The sequence below is a fragment of the Cololabis saira genome, chromosome 5 (genome assembly GCF_033807715.1).
Source record: "Cololabis saira isolate AMF1-May2022 chromosome 5, fColSai1.1, whole genome shotgun sequence".
Classification (NCBI taxonomy): domain Eukaryota; kingdom Metazoa; phylum Chordata; class Actinopteri; order Beloniformes; family Belonidae; genus Cololabis; species Cololabis saira.
In genome coordinates, this window is record NC_084591.1 from 13,674,870 (window position 1) to 13,696,554 (window position 21,685).

Here is a 21,685-nt window from a genome sequence, read left to right on the forward strand (position 1 = left end):
GAGTAACTGTTGAGTAACGTCTGATTTATTTTTCTAACACAACCATTCAAACAGACAAAAGTACAAAATAATCATCTTCAGGCAAATTAAATCAATAAAATAATAAAATTAATTAAAATTAATAAAAAAAATAGCTTAAATTAAAATAATCTTAAAGTAAATTCAAGTACTTTAATACATAATAAAATGATGAGAATAAAAAAAATAAATTAAGCACAAGTAGTACAAAATTTCAAGCCTTTGTACTTTTCTTTTTTAACCAGGCAGAACTAGAACAAGCCCATGAACTCATAGAAACTCTGTGTTTGAGATATATGTGACAAAACATGCAAAAACAAAATTTTTTCCCAAAGAATCACCCAGTGATGTCATGAGATTGACGCGTACGCGGATAAAAGAAAAGTAACAAACTCAACGTAGCCTAATGTAGCGGAGTAAGAGTAACAGTTTCTTCTTCACAAATCTACTCAAGTAAAAGTAAAAAGTATGGGGATTCAAAACTACTCCTAAAAGTACAAAATTTCCCAAAACTTACTCAAGTAAATGTAACAGAGTAAATGTAACTCGTTACTACCCACCTCTGGTAATTAATCATTTGGGATATCTCGATCAAAATAGCGATGCACGGAGAACGTCATGACACAATTACCGTCATTTCCGCTTCTCCTTCCTGTGTCCAAATTCAAAACAAATGCTGCTTCGCGCAACTTTTCGCTCACCTTCTTTTAAATCTCGCTATCCCGGTACTTTCTACTGTTTACAAATACCAAAATGTTCATATCCTCTTTTTGGAAGTTATCTTACTCCATATGCAACCCGATTACTAAATGTCCGACATAGGTCCGAAGTAGATGGGGTTCAGGTGTTTGCATGCAGTTTAAAAGTCCGAACGATGTGTTATACGATCAGAAACCCGATTGAACTGCTGCAGGTAAACGTACTGACTGAGTGCTATGCGCCGACTAGTGGTGTGAAGGCTGCATTGCTACTGTAGCCTGGCGTGAGCCTGTGAGTCTGAGCTCAGGGCAAAGGAAAAGTTACGGACAAATCGTTTTACACACTGATTCATTTACAGATTTGCCACAGCAGAAGTGTGTCAAAATCCACGTGTACAAAGACAGCCAATCGAGAGCTCCTGGCTGATTTTTTTGCGCACACATAAATATGAATACACACACACAAATCTTTTTACACACACAAATGTGAATACGGACACACAAATCTTTTTACGCACACACAAATGTGAATACAGACACACAAATCTTTTTACGCACACACAAATCTGAATACAGACAAATGTGAATACACACAAATCTTATTATACACACACAGATTGAGATACGCACACACAAATAATATTGGAACAATAATACCCCCATAAAAACAGTTCAAATTGAGGGATTTTTTTTGGTGAGATTAAAAAAGCGATTTAATTAGATTAATTAAATACAGATCTTAATTAATCCCTCTATTTTTTTTAAATAGCTTGACGGCACTACCTCTTTCTCTTCCCATCTTTTCCAGTGTGTGGTTGGTGGCTGCACGGCCAGCTTTGCTTCCCAGGGCGGCCTGGCCCGCCATGTCCCCAGCCACTTCAGCCAGCAGAGCTCCTCTAAAATGTCCAGCCAGTCCAAACTCAAGGAGGAGTCTCCCTCCAAAGCTGGAATGAACAAGAGGAAGAAGCTCAAGATCAAGCGCAGGTGTACGCTACGTACGTATCAGAAAGGCACGCCAAGTAATGTCATTTCTAAATTCTTCTCATGGTAATGTTCTGTTTTCTCTGTTGAAGCGGATTACACTGTGAATGAGTTTCTGAGCTAGAGTTGTGCTGAAGTGCGTGATTTTTATCCCCATTTTCTCTTATCTTCTGGTACAGGAAAAGCTGGATCACAGACATCTGCACAAGCTGCTAGACGTATAACTTCTCCAAGCTGTGTTCTGAATTTTAGAGAACATTTTATTTTTGTTTTTGTCGATTTTAAGTTTCTTTTGCCAGAGCGTCTTTGCTCAGGTTGAAGTTGATGGATGGCTCCTTGGTTTTGTTTGTGCTTCAGATACAGAAGGAGCCCTTTTTGCTGTTTGTACACTTTTAAAGAAAACAGCAGGGGATTAAGTATGAGGAGAGGGTTTTGATCTAGAATGTGTGAAATATGAATTTCTATTCTTATTTTTTTGATGGGTGGTATGATGCCAATATATATCTACTGTTACTAAACAACCTATCTCTAGTGATGTCCTGATAATGTGGTTTCCAAATCAGGACCGGATTTTATTCATTTATTTATTATTTATCATTAAGTTTCACAGTTAACAATTAAGATTTATGTCAGGTGGGGAGCAGGTGTAACCTTCAACCGAGAGGAACCGCTGTAGCTAGCGAGCTGACCTCAGTGTTGCCAACTGTATACTATATTTATAAAGTTTTCAAACCCTGCTGGTGACTTTTTTTTAAAGCCAAAGCCACTACTGACAAATCTAGCGACTTTTTTCAAATTTTGTGTGGACTTTATCCCTCCCTTCTACATTGTCCACTACAATTATGTAAAAAGTGTAAAGCCAATATGAATGTCCTTACTAGGAGTTGGCAACATTTTGGCTGATTTTGAAATATTTCTAACTGGACAGTGAATGGAGGGCTGCAGCAGCTCCTGCTGTTTGCAGTTTGGGAATTGGTGGACTGGAAAGGACAGAGCCGCCTCTTTTCTTCCATTTTTGTGGATTGCAAAAGTATCAGAGGTGGACTCTGTCTGGAACGAGCAAAAAAAAAAATGTGATCGGGACATCCCTACAGATCTCCATTAATCAAAAAGGTTACAATTTGACTTATTCAATAAATTAACTTAAATTTGTTAGCTGGAAATGTAGCATATTTGGCGTCATTGCCAACCTCCATCTCAAAGTACAAAATTCTAAATGCATTAGTTCGTTAATTGACGTAATTATGAATTCTCAAAAATGATTTCATTGTGTTTATAAGATGCAAGTTGTGTCATATTGAAATTTAGCCTAAGTTAATGTTCTGGCAGCAACCACTCTGATAGTTGTCTGTCTTCATTGCTTGGATAGTTTTGTGCAGCTACATTAACTGAGTTACCATCTTAAAAATAAGAAGTTCAGTTGTGAGGTTGAAGATTATGCTTTAAATATTATTGTCTGTAATTTTAAGTCAACATTAATGATCAATTTTAATTGTATTTTGTTTTTTCCACCTATACACATAACACATAATTGGCATGTATTCTGAAACTCTTGGTAATTGTCGAAGAATGGTAATACAACATGTTTGGATTTTTAAAAGAAAAGACCAATCATGGTCGGATAAATGATGGAGAATCAGAAGTTTGCAATGATAAAGACTCAAATGGTAGAAAGTTTATCCTAGATGGGTTGGTTTAAAAAATATATCTCAATGAAAATCCTGTTCAGAACCCTCATGTGAAATCGTCATCTGTACGTTGTAATAGCACATTTTACTTGTTTAGTTATTGAGCCCAAATGACACATTTGTGAAAATGCTTTAAATGAATACTATATTTAGTCTATTTTGTCTAAGTTTAATATTTACAGTGATACACTTGTTCACACCACACTTTAGCAAGAATTATTAAGTAGTTCAGGTTTTTTTTTTGTTTTTTTTTTTGTTTTCTTAGCTTACATTTTCTTACAAATTATAATTTCTCAGTGATTAGTTAATCCTGATATACATGTAATAGTCACATAAAGCCATGGAACTTAGATACTGTTTTGTCTTTGTCTTTTAAACGTGTTTTTCATTTAAGTCTGTCTTCCTGCCCCTGCAGCAAGGCCCCACGACTTCTTTGATGTCCAAACCATGGATGCTATTCGCCACCGGGCCATCTGCCTCAACCTCGCCACCCACATCGAAAGTGTGGGTAATGGCCACAGTGTTGTCTTCCACAGTACGGTACGTGCTTCACCGGTACAAGTCTTCTTACCCTTCTGTCTGACTCTTTACATTCGAGTGAGTTTAAACACAGAGGGGGGGTGGTGTAGGAGCAAAGATGTTGGAAAACATGTCATTCTTCTGTACAAAGTGAACATGATCAGACCTTTGCTTTATGTTAGTCATTGTGCTTAATAAATGGCATTTGTTAATTGGTATCTAGCTGTTTGTACTGAGGGGTGAAGAGAGAGAAGTGCAGTAACCCTCCAACAGCTTTCAATGTGCATCGTCTTGACTAATATCTGCCTCGTTTTGAATGCCAACAACCCCAACGTGGAATAGCTGGGCTGTTTTTTTGTTTTTTTGTTGCACCCTTCCTTTGCCTGTGGAGGTAGTAACGGATCCAAATCAAAGGAGAGATGGACTACAGCTACTACCAGTACTACTTTATCCAAAGTGACTTACATCTGAGAAAACACAAGCCAGAAATCACATGGGAGGGTCCAGCATGGATAAGTGCTGGTCATACCAGGTGCTGCCATGCCAGTTCTAGATTATTTTCTTTTGGTTCCCTTCCCACCCAACACAATAGTCCCTTTATTCAGCAAAACTTGGTCCTAAATTCACCATCATAATACCATCTTGTCATAAGTGCATGCATCTTTCTTAGTGCTGAGTCGTGCAAAGAGCTGGACAAATCTAACTCATTTTCATGAGCAGAGACGTTTACTAGATACAGAAATGCTCCTTGATGAAGTGAGTCTTTAGCTTGCTCTTAAAAGTAGGTACGGACCCTGCAGATCGGACAGAGTTTGGTAGGGTTTGGTATATGAGGGAGTGAAGATAGGGGGAGTGTAGCTGTGGATGAAGCAGTGAAAGTCAGCAAGAGCCATTTGGGTAATTGTTTGGTAAGCCAGAAGCAGAGCTTTGAACTTGATGTTGCAACTGGAAGCCAGTGCAGGGAGATGAGCTGCAGAGTGACATGAGCTCTCTTGGGCTGGTTGAGGACCAGACGTGCTGCTGCATTCTGGATCATCTGCAGAAGTTTAACTGAGCACCCAGGAAGGCCGACCAACAAGGAATTACAGTAGTCGATGCGTGACATGACTAGAGCCTGAACCTGGAGCTGTGTCGTATGTTCTGTCAGGTCGGGTCTGATTTTCCTGATGTTGTACAGAGCAAATCAGCAACATGGTCCTTAAAGGTCAGCTGGCTGTCTTGCATGACACCAAGATTCCTAGCAGAAGACGTGGACACAAGTGTGATGGAGTCCAACTGAACACTTATCTGAGGAGGTGAGGAATGACTCGCTGGACAGACGATAAGCTCAGTCTTGGACAGATTTAGCTGAAGGTGGCGGTCCTTCGTCCATGCAGATATCAGAAAGACAGGCTGATATTCACATTGAGACGGCCATGTCGCCAGGTGGGAAGGAAAGGAAGAGCTGGGTGTCATCAGCATAGCAGTGGTAAGAGGGGCCATGAGAGCTGATGATTTCACCTAGTGAGATGGTGTACAGTGAAAAGAGAAGAGGGCCAAGCACTGATCCCTGTGGCACTCCTGTTGCCAGCTCATGCGATTTGGACACTCGTCCTTGCCATGATACTCTGAAGGATCTTCCTGCGAGGTAAGACATGAACCACAAGAGAGATCCTGAAATGCCAAACTTTGAGAGCTTTGAGGAGGATGTGGTGGTTGATTGTGTCAAAGGCAGCGGACAGAAAGAAGTATGAGGACTGAGGATTAGGGATGTCCCGATACCATTTTTTTCACACCGAGTACGAGTACTTTAATTTGTGTACTTGCCGATACCGAGTACCGATCCGATACTTCTACCACAAAAATAACTAGGCTAAAAATGCAATGAAAAATGCAATGAATTGGAAGACAGGTTTTATTTGCAACAGAAATTCAATTTTAAACAAAACTCGGCGGGGCTTTCCTCCGCGCTTTAGTCTCATCGCAGGTACGTCAACTGCGCATGAGCGGTGCTTCACCTGAAGCCGTCCGTGTGAAACAACATAAACTATCAAATAGAATTTAAAAAACAGGCTAAATGAAATTATGTTACACACTCTTGTACAGTAGGTGGCGGTATGCGCCTTAAAGTTGGTTGCGAGCCGCCAAAAAAACAGAGAAGAAGAAGAAGAAGAACATAAACAATCCCGCTAGGCGGCTAACCGAGAGTGGTGCCCGTGGGTGAGACTGGCAGCGCCGTTTCAGGCAAGATAGCGACAATTAATGCCAGCGGGATGTCAGCAGTGTGGACATATTTCAAAATAAGGGACGACGACAAAAGCAAGACAGACTGCGGGCGGTCGGCGCGGCTAACGCGGCTAACCGGAATGTAACAATGGGATTGTTTATGTTGTACTGTGAGTTACGTGGATTGTTTAATAAAGTTCCCTGTGAATAAGGGTAATACTCAACCGTCCAGTTTGTATAATTAAGGAAGATAGAACAAACTGAAACATGGATCAGCTGCTACAGCTACAGAGCAGCAGCTCTGCTGCTGCTGCTCAGCCAGGCTGCAGACTGACCCGGGGAGCCGCGGGGCGGCTCAACATCTCCCCCTAGCGGCGCTAACCAGTAACTAAAACAACAATGAAGTATCGGTACGTGGTATCGGAGAATTTTTGCGAGTAAGAGTATATGAGGGCAGTATCGGCCCCTACTGAGGATAGACCAGTGGATCCGGGAGCCTGTAGTGACTCGGTAACAGATTAAGTTGAGTGGCCCTGCCTAAAGCCAGACTGATGCGGATCAAACAGGTAGTTGTCAGGAAGGAACTGTGAGACCTGACTGAATACGTCTCGTTCTATAATTTCATGGTAGGACGGTAGGAACAGGACAGGGCTCTGTGGAACAGATCGTTCCTACCAATGCCAATCCTGTTAGATGATGATTACTTAACGTCGGCATGCTGTGTGCGTGCGTTATCAAACACTGATGCAATCCCTGGATATTGCCAACGGAGAACAATGGCAGCTCAGCAAGGACGGCTCCTTCACTCTGATATGGTTCGTTTGTGAGGGGAAAAAAGCTAATGGAAATGAAATATTGGGTTTATTTCAAACCAACTGTTACATAAACAGTTAAACGTTTTCTTCATCAAAACTAACCAAATTACAAGTTATTTCTTTTTAATCATTCATGGACTGCTCTTAACATGTAGAACTGTAGATTTTCCTTCATTGGAACGTTTTCGCAGCAGAGACAGACTGAACATGTGGACTGAACTTGTCATGAAGCTGTTCCTGCAGCTGTTGCATTTACAGGTGTTTGGATTATAAAACTAATTTATGCATACTAGTCCGACCCACAGGACCATGCAACACCAAAATTACAGTGTTTCTGGGAACACAATTACTACTCTGAACACTGAGAACATCATTTTCTATCTCAGGAGCTCCAAATCAAATTAACCTAAAAACATCCACTCCCTGAAACAAATTGGGCATTTTTTTTTTTTTCTGGTTTATACGTCTTGAATATTCAATCTGAAATAAAAGACTGTCTTTTTGATGACGGATGCAGATATTCTGATGTAAGTTAATTATTTCACCACATAAAATGTTGAAATCGTTGGATGCATTATCTTTGAGCATTTATTCTTTTGTTTCAATAGGGGGCATCGGAGTGACTGTTTAAAATGGTCATTTTTTTTACTCTCTATGCCCTTCCCTTGAACCTGTGGAAATACCACTAAAGCTTGATTCTGTTTTCTCTGTTTTGTTTTTTTTTAATCACAAAACTGTATACATATGTGCTTGCTCCTCCCTTTAACCCAGAGCATTATTGTGAGATGTGAAGTTTGTTTTATCCTTATAGCATGAGCATGTCTGAGAACTCCCAAAGGGGAAAATAAAAAAAAAAGTTATTTTTGTTAATTATCAGTATTGAAATACATTTTATAGTAACTGAAATTTACAGAGGAAGACAATAAAAAAAGAAAACCGATGAAAATAAAAAGACTGGCATCTGCTATTCACCTGCATATCCACCAGGGGGCACCCTGACCCTAACAACAAATGGTGGGGCAGGGGGAATAATCATCTACTTCCTAATCTCCTTTTGCTGCCACGCTGCACAAACATTTGCTCTCATTTGTCAACATAATCTCCAGTTACATTCAGCGTATTATTCAGTCATTAATTCTTCTGACTTTCTTGAAAAGTTGCCTGATTGTAGCCGTGGTTCTTCTGAGATTTTTCATGTGCGATTCCGCTGTGTGGGGAAAAAGCAGACAGAAGTTGCCTGTATTGTGCTGTGCTTGTCGTCCATTTGATGTACCATTCGACTGCATCCTGTTGCCACTAGTTTACCTACTGAAAGAATATGCATTTTTAGTCAAGGACATTTGGATGAATAAATATATACATTAGAAATCAGAAGAGGAAAGGTCTATGGTCTCAAATAACAAAACATATTTTCATGTGAATGTAATCAATGCTTATCTCCCTTTTTTAAAGCTGTAATATTTGCCTTACTTGACTCAAAAGAACTTAAAGAAATGAAAAGTGAAATTGTGCCTCTATTATCTGTATTTAATAAACTTCCAACAGGCATTAAAGATGAAGCACAAATTAAGACAAATATAGTGTTATACCTCATGTTCAATAGTAATTGGTGTTGACCTCACCTTTATATTTGCTACTTTCTTACTCTGCAACTAATTTCTAATCAGCCTCTACAAACCGTAACCGCTCAGCAAGCAGCCAATAATAACAGGGACAAAAAGAAAGAGAAAATAAAACCTGAGGAGACGTTAAGAGAAGTAACCGGCTCTTCTTCCTTTATCGTTTTTATCCACATGTACCGATGGGTCGGGGAGTAAGAAATGGAGTAAGAGGATCAGGGAGAGAGGTTAAATTAGGTTCAGGGTCATGGAATCGGAAAGAGATCTGACCAGTTGGGCATACGTTGTGTTTCTCTTAACCCTCTGGAGGATTGTGGTGCGGGACTGCGGTGACGGTGCCAGACCCCGGGCCCCAGCGGACCCTCCCCGGCCGGAGGGAAGGAGCAGAAGCTGCGGGGGCTCCGCACGGCTCGGCCACTGGGCCCGCTGACCCTCGACAGCAACTCAGTCATGTTTACCATGGGATATTTTTGTTATTGCACCAATCTGCGTCATCCACAGCCTGACCCCCCCTGACTCGAGACAGGCACCCAGTTTTAGCAGTCTTCCCCTCCCCTGGCTTTGCTCCCGCATTTTTCACTGCCATGTTTTGGAGCCACACTAATATCCACTGTTCACTCCCTGTGCACTCCTGCTCCCTCTCCCTTTTATTTTATTTTCCTCTCTGGGGTTTATGGAGGATTAAGATCTGTGCTTTAATGCACAAACTGCCATCATCAAACCACTCAGCTCACAAATCACTTCTTGCCGCTTTAAGCACAAGTCCACTTCTTTTTCTTCAGCTCTTACAAACATGGTCATGGCCCCTTTCCAGTCTTGGTTTGTTACTTAAAAAACCAACAAAAAAAAGCCCGTCCTGGAGGAGCCTGAGTGTACAAAGATAACAGCTATGCACTTTCTAATTGGAAGGGCAGCAAAGCAGCGAGCTGGTGTACTCAGTCTAACCTTAAGGGCTCCACACGTTTGTACGGGGAACACTGAGCCAGGGGATTGACTTTTGCTTTCTCGTCGTCTCTGAAAATTCTTCTTTGTGTCAATAAATACATTTATAAAGGTGGACTTCATCTAAAGATGGGTATTTTCACAATTATTTTGTAGTGTACAGATACAGGATTTTTCAGCACACCGTTGTACAAAACCAAAAGAACAATACACTTAATAGTGCACTCATTAAAAATCAACATGTGATGCTTATTAAAATGAGTTTCAAAAAGAAAAGTGAGAGAAGAGCCCTGACATCACCGAACCACTGACATCATACAGTATGTAAAAGCTAATATAAGAGATCACAGGCTCAGCAGGGAGATAAAGCAGCTTCTTCTTTCCCCCTTTTTTAAATAAATATACGAAGGGGTTTCACATCAGTAGTGCTTCTGAAATCTGTGCAAATATTTTTTTTCTCAGTTTCAACACTCATACTTGCAGTTGTTGAGCAACTGTCCTCCTTTCCATCTCGGGTTTAATTTGCGCACACTTTTATCACAAAACTGCAACTGTCATGAATCCAACTTTGCTGCTTTTTTGTGTTAAGCACACAGTTGTGCAGACACTTGTGCTCACGCTATAAAATGATTGTAAGCACGATATACTCTCCTCCTTTTTAAAACAATTTAATAGGATAATTCTGGGTCTTGGTGCCTCTGGTGTTAGTGAAATCTCATCTCTCCTCCTGTCCTAAAACCACTTTCCTTCAGTGCTGCAGCAAATCCCCGGGGTCACAAAAATATTTTAAGATATTCAAGTTCTTCACATGTGAGCTCATTGACTTCCCTAAAAACAGACGCGCTGAAAAAAAAAAAGGAAAAAAAGTCATTGACGTAAGAGGTTATATCTTTGGCTATTTTTGACACTCCTGGTTATTTTTCTAGCCTTCTTGTCACCCTCTGACAATATTTGTGAATTCCAGACCACTTTTACTATAAACCAACACAGCATGATAGATGAAATGTTATACTTAACTTATAAAGCGCCAGCCATTCAGGAAACCTGGTATTGTTTCAACGGTATTTTCATAAGGAGAGAAGCCTTCAAGTCGTGTGATTGTGTTGGGAGTTCAGCAGTTTAAACCAAGAGTCCTGACAAAAAAAGAACACAACGTGGCAGATTACAGCAAAAAAAAAAAAATGAAAGTGGGCAACAATCTCCTAAATCCATTCCTGCCTAAAGCACTGAAGGATTTGGTGTTGACATGTTTATGATGATACCGGCTCACCGTGTGCCTCATGTCTTTCTCCCTGGCTCTCAGGGAAGTCCAGATCCTCTTAACATTTATCTGAATGTGATAGTTTAAATTTGTAGTATAGCTCCTTAAAAAATCTCCGTGAGCTCCGTGAGTGTTAAGTAGTGTCGTGTCTTGCTACTGTGGATGCTGGAAGCTCGGAGCGCAGTTATTCATCAGAGGGATCACTCAGTCTGTGCTTTTGATCGACTGTCTGTGCAGGTTCTCGCCAAAAGGAAAGAGGGATCTGGAAAGGTGAAGGTACTTCTTCACTGGACACCTGAAGACATGTGAGTCAAACCTTCTCCTAAAATGAACCTTCTTACTCAACTTAGCCTTAAAAATAAAATAGCCTTAAGCCTTATGTTTTACCTAAATAAAATCTCATTACAGTTGATTTTAGATCATTAACATGAGATTCTGCAGATTGTGCACGGGGATTTTTTTAAACTGCTGTAGTAGAGAACATGAGATCATACAACTTTATTAATCACAAGGGAAAGAATGCAAGAGGACAGAATTACAATACCAGAATTTAAATAAATGTACACATGTAAGTTAAAATAAAATATTCTAAAGTAAATCAAGTCAGATAAACACATTTGTACGACATTAATAAAACTTGTGTAAATATAAGGTAATAATAATAATTACTTTATTCCTCAGTATACATGGAAACGCACTGAAATGTGTCCTCTGCTTTTTAACCCATCACTAGCCAGACTAGTAGCAGTAGGCTGCCTTTATTCCGGCGCCTAGGGAGTAATTAGAGGAAAGGGCCTTGCTCAGGGGCCCAAAGTGGTGTATAAGGTTACCATCTTTGGGGCTTGACCCAAGCCCCAAAGATGGATGTTGTATGTTCTGAAGGTATGTATGTCCACATATGATCAAATAAAATAGTAACTCTGTTAGTGCAGAGTGTTGGAGATGAGGCTCGAGTATGGATACAGAATTGTGTTAGAAGTTATTATTGCACATTGATGTAAGAAGTCCAAGTTCACAGGCTCTTCCTCCTTGCTGAACGGGGAAGACTTTTACAGTGTGATAGCCACAGGTGTCAAGTAACGAAGTACAAATACTTCGTTACCTTACTTAAGTAGAAATTTTGGTTATCTATACTTCACTGGAGTAATTATTTTTCAGACGACTTTTTACTTTTACTCCTTACATTTTCACGCAATTCTCTGTACTTTTTACTCCTTACATTTTAAAAACAGCCTTGTTACTCTATTTCATTTCGGCCTTTAAAAAAAAAACTATCCAGTTAAATTGCTCCATCCGGATAGAGTGAATTTGGTTGTGGTTGTTTCAGATGTTCTTGTCCAGTTTTGTTCTTAGATCCGTCGCCCTCAGATTCCTGCAACTAAACTTGGATGTACATTCCAATAAAGGTTAGGATAAATGATAACATGCCTCTGAAGTTTGACTTTTTGTACCATTTATACTTATAGGCAACTAGTCATCATATCTTCTGCTCTCTGAAACACATGTTAATGCTCAATAGTACACATATATGGTTCTTTAATATATTTACATTATACTAAGATGCATTCATTTTCAATGGCTTTTGTACTTAAGGGCTTTTTTCCCCCTTACATTACCGTACGTTTACTTTTACACTTTAAGTAGTTTTGAAACCAGTACTTTTTTACTTGAGTAAAAAACTTGAGTTGATACTTCAACTTCTACAGGAGTATTTTTAAACTCTAGTATCTATACTTCTACCTGAGTAATGAATGTGAATACTTTTGACACCTCTGGTGATAACCACAGGAAGAAAGGGGCTCCTGTGGCGTCCCGTGCTGCTCCTTGGTCGTGTCAGTCGACAGCTGAATGTGCTCCGGTAGGATACCAGCATGGCATGAAGGGGGTGAGGCGGGTTGTTAGGAATACTGAGAGTTTCCTCAGTGTTCTCCTCTCTGGCATCTCTGCCACGGAGCCCGGCTTCAGACCCACTAGCTCTCCTTAGGAGCTTGTTGAGCCGGTTAGTGTCGGCCACTGTAATCCCGCTGCCCCAGAACCGTTCAGCGTAAAGAGATGATGGCACTGGCCTACCGTGGATTTGGTGGAACATCTGCAGCATGGGTCTGCAGATGTTACATGACCTGAGTCTACTCTGTCCTTCCTTAACCAGAACATCAGTGTTTTTTGGACCTGTCCAGTTTATCATCAGTGTGGACACCCAGGTCCTGTACTTGTAGGAGTCCACACTGTCCACCGCAGTGTGCCTGATTTTGATTGGGGGAGGCGAGGTCGTCCACGACCAGCTCTTTGGTCTTCTCAGTGTTCACCTGCAGCGGTGACGCACAACAAATGTAACTATTTTCACAATCTGTTCATCAAAACAGTCATTGATAGTTTCAATTATTAATTCATTAACATTTCAGTGCGCCTCAAAAATATCTTCAATATGAAATCAAGTGAGATGACCACACTCCTGCAGGATAGCGCATTCAGAAGTTACATGTATCATCCAATAAAAAGAAAAATGAAAGTCACTCGAGGACAACACAGAAATAAAAATTAAGTGCAAATAAAAGACAACTGCAGAATAGCAGCGGACATGTTTTTGGGTTTATTTATTTTAAGAGCAACACAATCCTATAGAACTTTGAAATTGTGCATTACTTATAATATATGTCTCACTCTCCTTCATTTCAATACCTCAACATTTCAATATATATTAAACAGTTCAACATTGCGCTGTAGAGCATTACTCAAAAATCTTTCCAAACTGAAATAAAATCTGAGACTATTCATGCAAAATGATGCAGCAGGACTGGTAACAGCTTTAGACTTTGCTTAATGTTAGTTATAGTGGCGCATTTAACATGACTAGCTAGGGGTGTAACGGTACACAGAAATCACGGTTCGGTACGCACCTCGGTTTTGATGTCACGGTTCGGTTCATTTTCGGTAGAGTAAAGGGAAAAAACAAAACTTACAAGTTTCTTTTCATTTAATTTTCATCTTTGGCAAACAACGGTTTATACATTTTCTGAAATGAAACATTAAAAAATAAATATATATGAAGTAGGAATAAAAATAGAATACTGCTTAAATCTATTACCAAATCCTCCAATAAATATTCTCAAATTAAACAATATAAAACGTGTTTAAAACCTGTGTTCTCCACAACTGACGCACGTCGCAGATCCACAGCTATAAAAACACCAACGGCATTAGTTATAACTTTAGCCTGATCTGAATTACTGGCAAGAGTTTGTTTAAATACAAAAGGTAGCTGCATTGACACGGTGCTGGTTTCTTTCCTCGGCAGCAATATTCATTATCCCGGAGTGCCGTTTCAAATGCGTTATGAGGTCTGACGTGTTGCCAGAAACATGCCCGACTGCTGGTAAACAACGTCTGCTTATCATCTTATCTTTGTCCGTTGTTGCTTTTCACCGGGAAACCGAAGTGTTCCCAAACAGGAGACCTTAAAGATAAGGGATGGTCTTCAAGCTCCAGCTTTTTGTTTGGATCAGCCATGACGTCTGCTAGCAGGAAAAAAGAAAACATGAGACTCCACAAACTACCAGTCTACCACTTAAAGGGATTGTGACATGAAAAACACATTTTTCTTGATTTTTTTGTGTTTTGTTGGGTGTCTTGACATCAATTACACCCAAAAAACAACGAACTTTTAACATTCAGTGTATTGTGTGCTTTCTGGGATTTTCCGCATAACTGTGCAAAAACGGCGCACCTGGTTTGGTGGCGGGCCGTGACGTCAGGGCCCGCTAAATCACCGCCCCCTCCACCCAGCTCCCTGCCTCCTCTCCTCTCCAGGGCACCATAAAGGCTGATTTATGGTTCCGCGTTACACCGACGCAGAGCCTACGGCGTAGGGTTACGCGGCGACACGCACCGTACGCTGACCCTACGGCGTAGGCTCTGCGTCGATTTAACGCGGAACCATAAATGAGGCTTAACACGGAGCTGTTTAGAGCGTCTTTTGTTCTAATCACCGGAGGAAAACTGCTAAGAAGACCCGCGGCCACTGACTGGACTTAAGATAAGGGGACACTGCTGCTTGCATGCCTTTATTTTTATTGTTTGCTGTGGTTCGCCCTCCTGCTTTTCCGTGCATGCTTCGCCTGTCGCTCCGACGCCGCTGTGAGCGCATGGCTGGGTTGGAGGAGGTTTGGAGGAGGAGCGGAGCAATGATTGACAGGAAAGGGGGTAAAGGAAGCGTTTTTCACGGCGCAAAAAAACACTGTAATAAAAAGCCAGGAAAAGATTACTAGAGTGAAGTTTTTTTTGTTACACTCTTTTAGACACATTTGAGGGATGTTGGCCAAGACTTTTAATAGTGTTAAAAGCATGTTAAAAATGATGTCACAATACCTTTAAGATGTCCATGTGGGAACTCAGATTTGAAGTAATATTCTCTGTGGCAAAACTAGCTACTGTTAAACATTGTATTCGGATCGGTGCACATCTGCACCGTACCGGCGGCCCTGTATGGAAACATTTCCGTAAGAACGTGTGTATCGTTACACCCCTACGACTAACACAATGTTCCATAACTGCTAAAATCAAACTGCATGTCAGTGTTTGATAATTCAACGTTCCCATGTGGCAAAGGGACCAACAAGTTAACAGAACTTAGTGTTTTGTTGCCAGCTTGACAAAGTGCTCCGGGGTAGATGTTCATGCATCGCTGTGGTACTAGTGTGATATGATAACTGCATCTTGCCTAGTCTGCAGACCCCCGAATCATTAATAAAATATTCCCACACTTAAGAAGATCGTGTGAGAGCCTTTTCCTTTTCCTTTTTTTTTTCTGTTCCAGAGAGTCCCTGTCTTCGTTACCAGATGCAGCAATGCAGTTATTATACGTCCTATTCGCAGTGGACTAATATTACCTGTGGACCTGCCGTAGTTCTGAAAGTACGCCCCACATCCGTATTGGAAGTCTGTGTTTTACCGTGATTTACAGGCATTGATCCTGGAAGTAACATTGAGGATTTGCATTTTATTAAATAATAACCTTTTATTTAACATTAAATGTGAATATTGATTTAAAAGCATCTGATTAGACACAAAGGCTTACTTACTGCGTGATGTCATCATCTCACTGTCGCTCTTCTGCTGATCTGGACTTCCTGTAAAGCTTAATGTTGATTAATTTCTTTGTTTATCAGCTAAAAATATCAGATCATTACACTACATGGGGAGGATATAGGTGTACGTTGTAATATATCTCACTATGCACTGTTATTACCAAAATGATGCAGGGAAAAAGACAGAAAAGGCGAAGAGGGTTTTTTTTTTTTTTTTTTAAGATTCCAACCTGCACATCATTGAATAAGTGACACATGCATTCAGAGAGGATTAAAATGATCTTATGACCTCGGTGTTTGATGAAATAGGGTAGGTAACTTGTGGTGGAACTTTTTACTTTACAAATCACAGACGTGGTGAATTTGACGCGATTTAATTCACAAATTTCCTCGATTTTATTACAAATCACAGCAGGTCCCCAGATAATTTTAATCCTGTGAAAATGGGGTAAAAATGGTCAATTATTTATTTTCTTATTTAGATCTGACGCGCTAACGCAGATCATTCACGCTGACATATTTACGGTCAGTTATGTTGACTATTTTGGCGTTTTGTCCAATTGCAAAAAACGGAAAACAAAAACAGTCTTTATGACAAGCAGGGATGCATTTATGTACACACCATGTGATTTTCCGTCACACCTGGACTCGCTGTAAATGTTTCTCACTTGACTGATAAAGTAGTCGTCATGGAAGGCTGTTATGAAGAATCTTGGTCCCCTGTAGTCCATGTCATAGCAGCTTCTCTGTTTAAAGGTGTAGTGCTCTCCTCAGAAGAGCAGAGCGCATTAGCCACGGTTATCTGCCATATACTTGCTCTCATTCATGCCGGCAGCTCTGATAAAGGCGAGAGAGGATTCGACCGTTCAAACGTCCGTCTCCGTCTGGCTTTACATAAACAAACATCGGAAGCTGACATCTTTTAAAAGGTGGATTAGCATCCAAAGATTTTTTTCTTTTCTGTCTCTTTGCTATGAATTTCAGCTGAAGGCACACTTGTCAGTCACAGTACAGTGAAGCAGTCATTGGCTTGACTCGCTCTTTAAAATCACGATTAGCCCAATGAGACGTGAACCACTTCTTCCAGTCCTCACCTGATACACTCCTCGTCCCCGCACGGCCTCCCAGGGTTCAGCTCATTGGAGATGAACATTGGAACCACTAAGCCCCAGCGCAGTAAAGCAGTTGTGCAGAAGGACGGGCAGTTTTTTAGCACCGTACTCTTAATGAGAGAGCTCGACGGAGCACGGTGATTCTCAGGAGTAGGGATGGGCGGTATGGACTAAAAAATGTATGACGATAATTTCTGGCATTTATCCCGATAACGATAAAAATGACGATAAAAAAAATACCAATTCAACTCCACCTTTTCAACTATAAATCTATCTTGTTCTCAGATCCGCCATGTTTGTTACACAAAAACGTCATCAATGGGAATTTATCCTTTTTTCTTTCTTTCTTTCTGGCTCATTTCTTTCTTTCTTTCTTTTTTTCTTTCTTTCTTTCAGGCTCATTTCCTTCCTTTCTTCCCTTCCTTCCTTCTTTCCACCTGCTCTCTTCTTCCTTCTTCCCTTCCTCTTTTCTCCCTGCCTTCCTCCTTTCCTTGTTTTTTTCTCCCTTCCTTCTCCCCTTTCCTTCCTTCCTTCCTTCCTTTCTTTCTTCCTTCTTTTTTCCCTTCCTTCCTTCCTTCCTTGCTTCACGTACGTTGTGCGTGGATTTAACGCAGAACCATAAATCAGCTTTACACAAAAACATCATAAACGGGAATGTATCGTTTTTACCGCGAGATGAAAAATTCTTATCGTGAGGAATTTTTTTTGACGGTAAATCGTGAACGGTAAAATATCGCCCATTCCTACTCAGTAGGGTTCCTGCTCCAGAGAAGCTCCCACCATAGTCGCTCTCGCTCCCCCACACCCCGTTACAGGGTCTGACGGCATCGTTTCAGAAGATGGTCAGAGAGCAAAAAGAGGAGGAATGAAAGGTAAAGGAAAAAATGGCAAATGGGTTTGGGGAAATGAGGAAAAAGATGTCTAAAATGGAAAGGAGATGAATGAAGAAAACGGATAGGGAATAGAGTAAGATCAAATAAGAGTTTGAAAATCCCACGAAAAAGAGGAAAAGTAATAAGGAAACAGGATAATCCACTATTTAATATCAAACAGCCTCTTGTGAACATTATGTAGCAAAACCTTCTCACGTTTCAGGGTTCTGCTGACGGATGCTGCAACCCTTCCTCCTCGTCTTGCATTTTTCCATTTCAGATTCTACAATCCTCTCCGGCCGTGCATGTGGGAGTTGAATGTTTTGTAGAGAGAAATAATGCACGAGTGGGGGTGAAGAAAAAGATGCAGTTTGGGGATCAGCAAAGACTTCTCAGATGAGGCAGAGATTGATGGTGACACTAGGAGTACATAGGCAGAATGGAGGAGGCAAAGAATCAAGCAGATACAAACTGGAGGAAATTGAAAAAAATCAGAGAGGGAACAAATATGTCTGTGGGAGCGAGAGAAGCAGAATTAAGAAGCAGAAGAGAATTAAACACTGCTGAGTCATGCATTTGCCCCATAGCAGAGGGCGTGCTCTGGTTATTAATGCACATAGTCGACTGATGAAATAGTGCAAAGCAAATATACACACTGGTGTCTTAAACTGCAATGGTGGTTTCATAATTTCCTTGTAAAAGTCAGTTATCCATCCATTTTCTATACTGTTCAGGATTGGAGGACATCAGACCTTCTGATCAGACGGGTCAGAAATAATAATTGACCAAATGAAAAGCATCTCGCATTTAGAAATGAACAAATAAGCTTAATCTATCCAAAAGTTGTATTTATTTCTTGCTGAAAATTTTTTAATTACCGTATTTTCTGGACTATAAGCCGCACCCGTATATAAGCCGCACCCGCTCTATTTAAAAAAAAAAAGATATGCAAGCCGCAAATATTTATGTTGTTAGATTAGATATTTACTACATGTACAGAAGGATTTTGAACTGTAAATGATGTACATGTTTGTACCTAAATAGATCCTTTCCTAACAGTGTCTTTTAACACGGCAGCAACTTTGCTGATTAAAACTGGACAAAACCAAGAGAAAATAACCAGTATTTATTTATCTATTTATCTGTTTGAAATCTGCTTCTACCTACTTCTATCTGCTAAAGAAGAAGTAGCGTATTCTTCTTTGCATTTATTTTGTCTTAGTTTTGATTCTAATTCCGGTTAGAGCGCCCGAGCGGTGGAAGAAAAATCCACAGAATAGCCGCACCTTTGTATAAGCCGCATGGTTGAAAACCTATGAAAAAAGTAGCGGCTTATAGTCCAGAAAATACGGTAAATCCACTTGGTGGCTAAATACCCCAGATGTCACACTGAAGGACTGAAGCTGCGTCTCCCAGACAACAGTGCAGCATCTTCACTCATCCAAGAACATATCAGAGGATATGGAAATAAAAACACAGAGTCATAAATTTGATCATTCGGGGTGAGTTTGTGTTTGTGAGACTGAATCCAATATTTAGTCTTTTAGTCCAGGTGCATCTTTTTCAGGAAGATTCCTAACTGGGTGAAATGTGTGTGGCAGCCTCGATGGGAGCTATTTTAGATTCTTAAAATACTGAAGAAAGGAGCTGCAGAGCTTTTCTGACCCGCTGTAGCAGAGGGCGTACCCTTGTGTTAGTGGGGTCAGGTTCTGCTGCAGCACGTTTGTCTTCTAAGACCTTCAGAATGGTCCAATCCCTCTTGACCTTGACCTCTTGAGGTTGAAGAAAGAACTTGGTGTAATGTCCTAAGTGACAGGTAATATTATGCTCATTTAGTTAACCATCAAGTGTCGTAACTTTTAACACTGGGGGCCGACAATGAGGGCTACGCTGTGTGCGTGTGCCCGCCCGCGTGTTTGTTTCTCAGCCACTGAGTAAATGATTAGCTGTGTAAATGTGGGAAGCCATGCCTATTAATGCTGAAGCAACCCACTCACATTCTGACTGGCACTCATTAACTCCATTTAGATTAATGAGTGACTGATTAACATGAGCCTCTCTGAACGCCATTCACCCGCGGTTCACTGAGGAAGAAGCAGAAGAAAAGTGGGAAGCCTGGGAGAGACGGGCACAGTCATAATTGCTGTGTAATACTTGATGGATGGGTAAATGGATTCCCCTACACGCTGTTAATTGCTCCGGGGTAACAAATACTTGAGCACACGGGGGCTTACAGAGAACGTCTCCAGCCACTGGATCCAGCCTGGCATGTCGAGTTGAATAAGCTACAGCGTTGTTATTTTTTATGTCTTATTATTTTTATTGCCTGTGTTTTTATTTCTTTTTAATTGTGAAGGACTTTTGTAAAACCCTGCTTGTTTAAAAGGGCTACGCAAATAAAAATTGTTTGTGCGATCTTCCGCGGGTCTTTTTTAAGTATATCGTTCAAAAGCTTGATGGTCTCTTACAAAATAAGACGTTATTTATTTTCCACACATCAGGTACACGGTTGGCCCGAAAAGGTCACCACCTGGATTTAACAAGGGAAATAGTTAACACCCTTCTATTGGTAGGAAGCAGATGTGTAGCCTTTTAGAAAACCACTAATCAGTGAGGATAATCAGGGAAATGACCTCAAATTGCTTGCAAGAATAAAGATTAGACTGAAGCGATGGAGAAAAAGATCATGTGGCCAAATGATTCCAGATTGAGCCTCTTCCAGAGTGAGGGACGCGTCCAGATGAGAGTGCTAACTGTTAAAGCCTGTGGTAGCGGTATCATGGTCTGGGCTTCAGCTGGTCTGGCTCATTCACTTCCCTTTGGGCCTCAACTAAGTATGTTGAACTTGAATTTAATCTTGGTTCAGTAAAAATGATGTCACGAAAACTGGAGGTCAGATAACTTCCTAAATGTACTGAATGATGAGGTTCTTCTATCAATACTTTTGTTTTTCCGCCCTCCTAAAAAAAATAAGAGTATTCCAAGACGACCACGTAAGGTATCACACATGAGTTGGCTACCAGTGGTAATAATTATGCAGCTCTAGACGGATATAAATGGTGCATAACTTTTAAGCGTACATTGCATTAGCTTAATGGAAACATGACGAATGTGAGCAGCAGTCACAGCAGGTTTATCCAGCAAAGGATTAGTTATTCAACTATAGCCCAGTCTCCAGCATATCTGATTGTGCAGGGGAGACTTAATTGTGCACTGGAAACAACTTTAAAAACTAAAAGGATTTTTTTTTCCTCCCCTTTTTCATTATTGTCAGCATTATTTCCAACAAGCTTTGTCCAACCCTCGAGCAATTTTTGATTGTTATCATAATGGTGAGTAATTGTTTGTTATTTTTGTACTTCTGTTGTGCACGCTCGCTATAAACGCTGCAGTCATTCTTTTTTTCTTTAAAAAAAGCCATCTCAGCCTGCCTATACGGAGCCATATGGTTTAGAAGAACATCGAACCCCTGCCGTCATCCCTGCAGAGTCCCATATGAAGCTGGTTTTAACAGTTTAATATGCACTTGCTGGTTGATGGTGAACATATTGCTCCTGTCAACACTGAGCCTCCAGGCCTGGAACCAGCCATTAATTCAGGGTGGAAGATTGGGGTTCAGACTGGCAGGCACCCCCAGTGGCTCTCCCAGCACAGGCCCCACTCCAGCTATACATTTAGAGCTCATAAAGACGCACGCCAAAGAGCAGTCTCTTCTGGAAAATATAACAAAGCCGTTTGTCTGTATTTTGTGGATTTTTTTTTTTGTCTTAGGTCTTTGATAATACACTGCAAAAAACTCTTAAAATTGTCAAATAAGTTATTTTTCTGGTAATGTCTCTTGTTTTAAGTGTCATGAGATTTTTTTGACTAA

At 40.6% G+C, this 21,685-nt stretch overlaps 1 protein-coding gene across 1 annotated transcript in view; it reads left to right on the forward strand.

Annotated features, from left to right (window-relative positions):
- Nucleotides 1–21,685, forward strand: part of LOC133444843 (zinc finger protein AEBP2-like) — a 35,023-nt gene that overhangs the window by 7,621 nt on the left and 5,717 nt on the right. The window contains exons 4-7 of the mRNA XM_061722744.1: nt 1,525–1,735; nt 1,877–1,915; nt 3,801–3,925; nt 10,984–11,051. Of these exons, the coding sequence (XP_061578728.1) occupies nt 1,525–1,735; nt 1,877–1,915; nt 3,801–3,925; nt 10,984–11,051 (443 nt within the window). The remainder of the gene's footprint in view (nt 1–1,524; nt 1,736–1,876; nt 1,916–3,800; nt 3,926–10,983; nt 11,052–21,685) is intronic.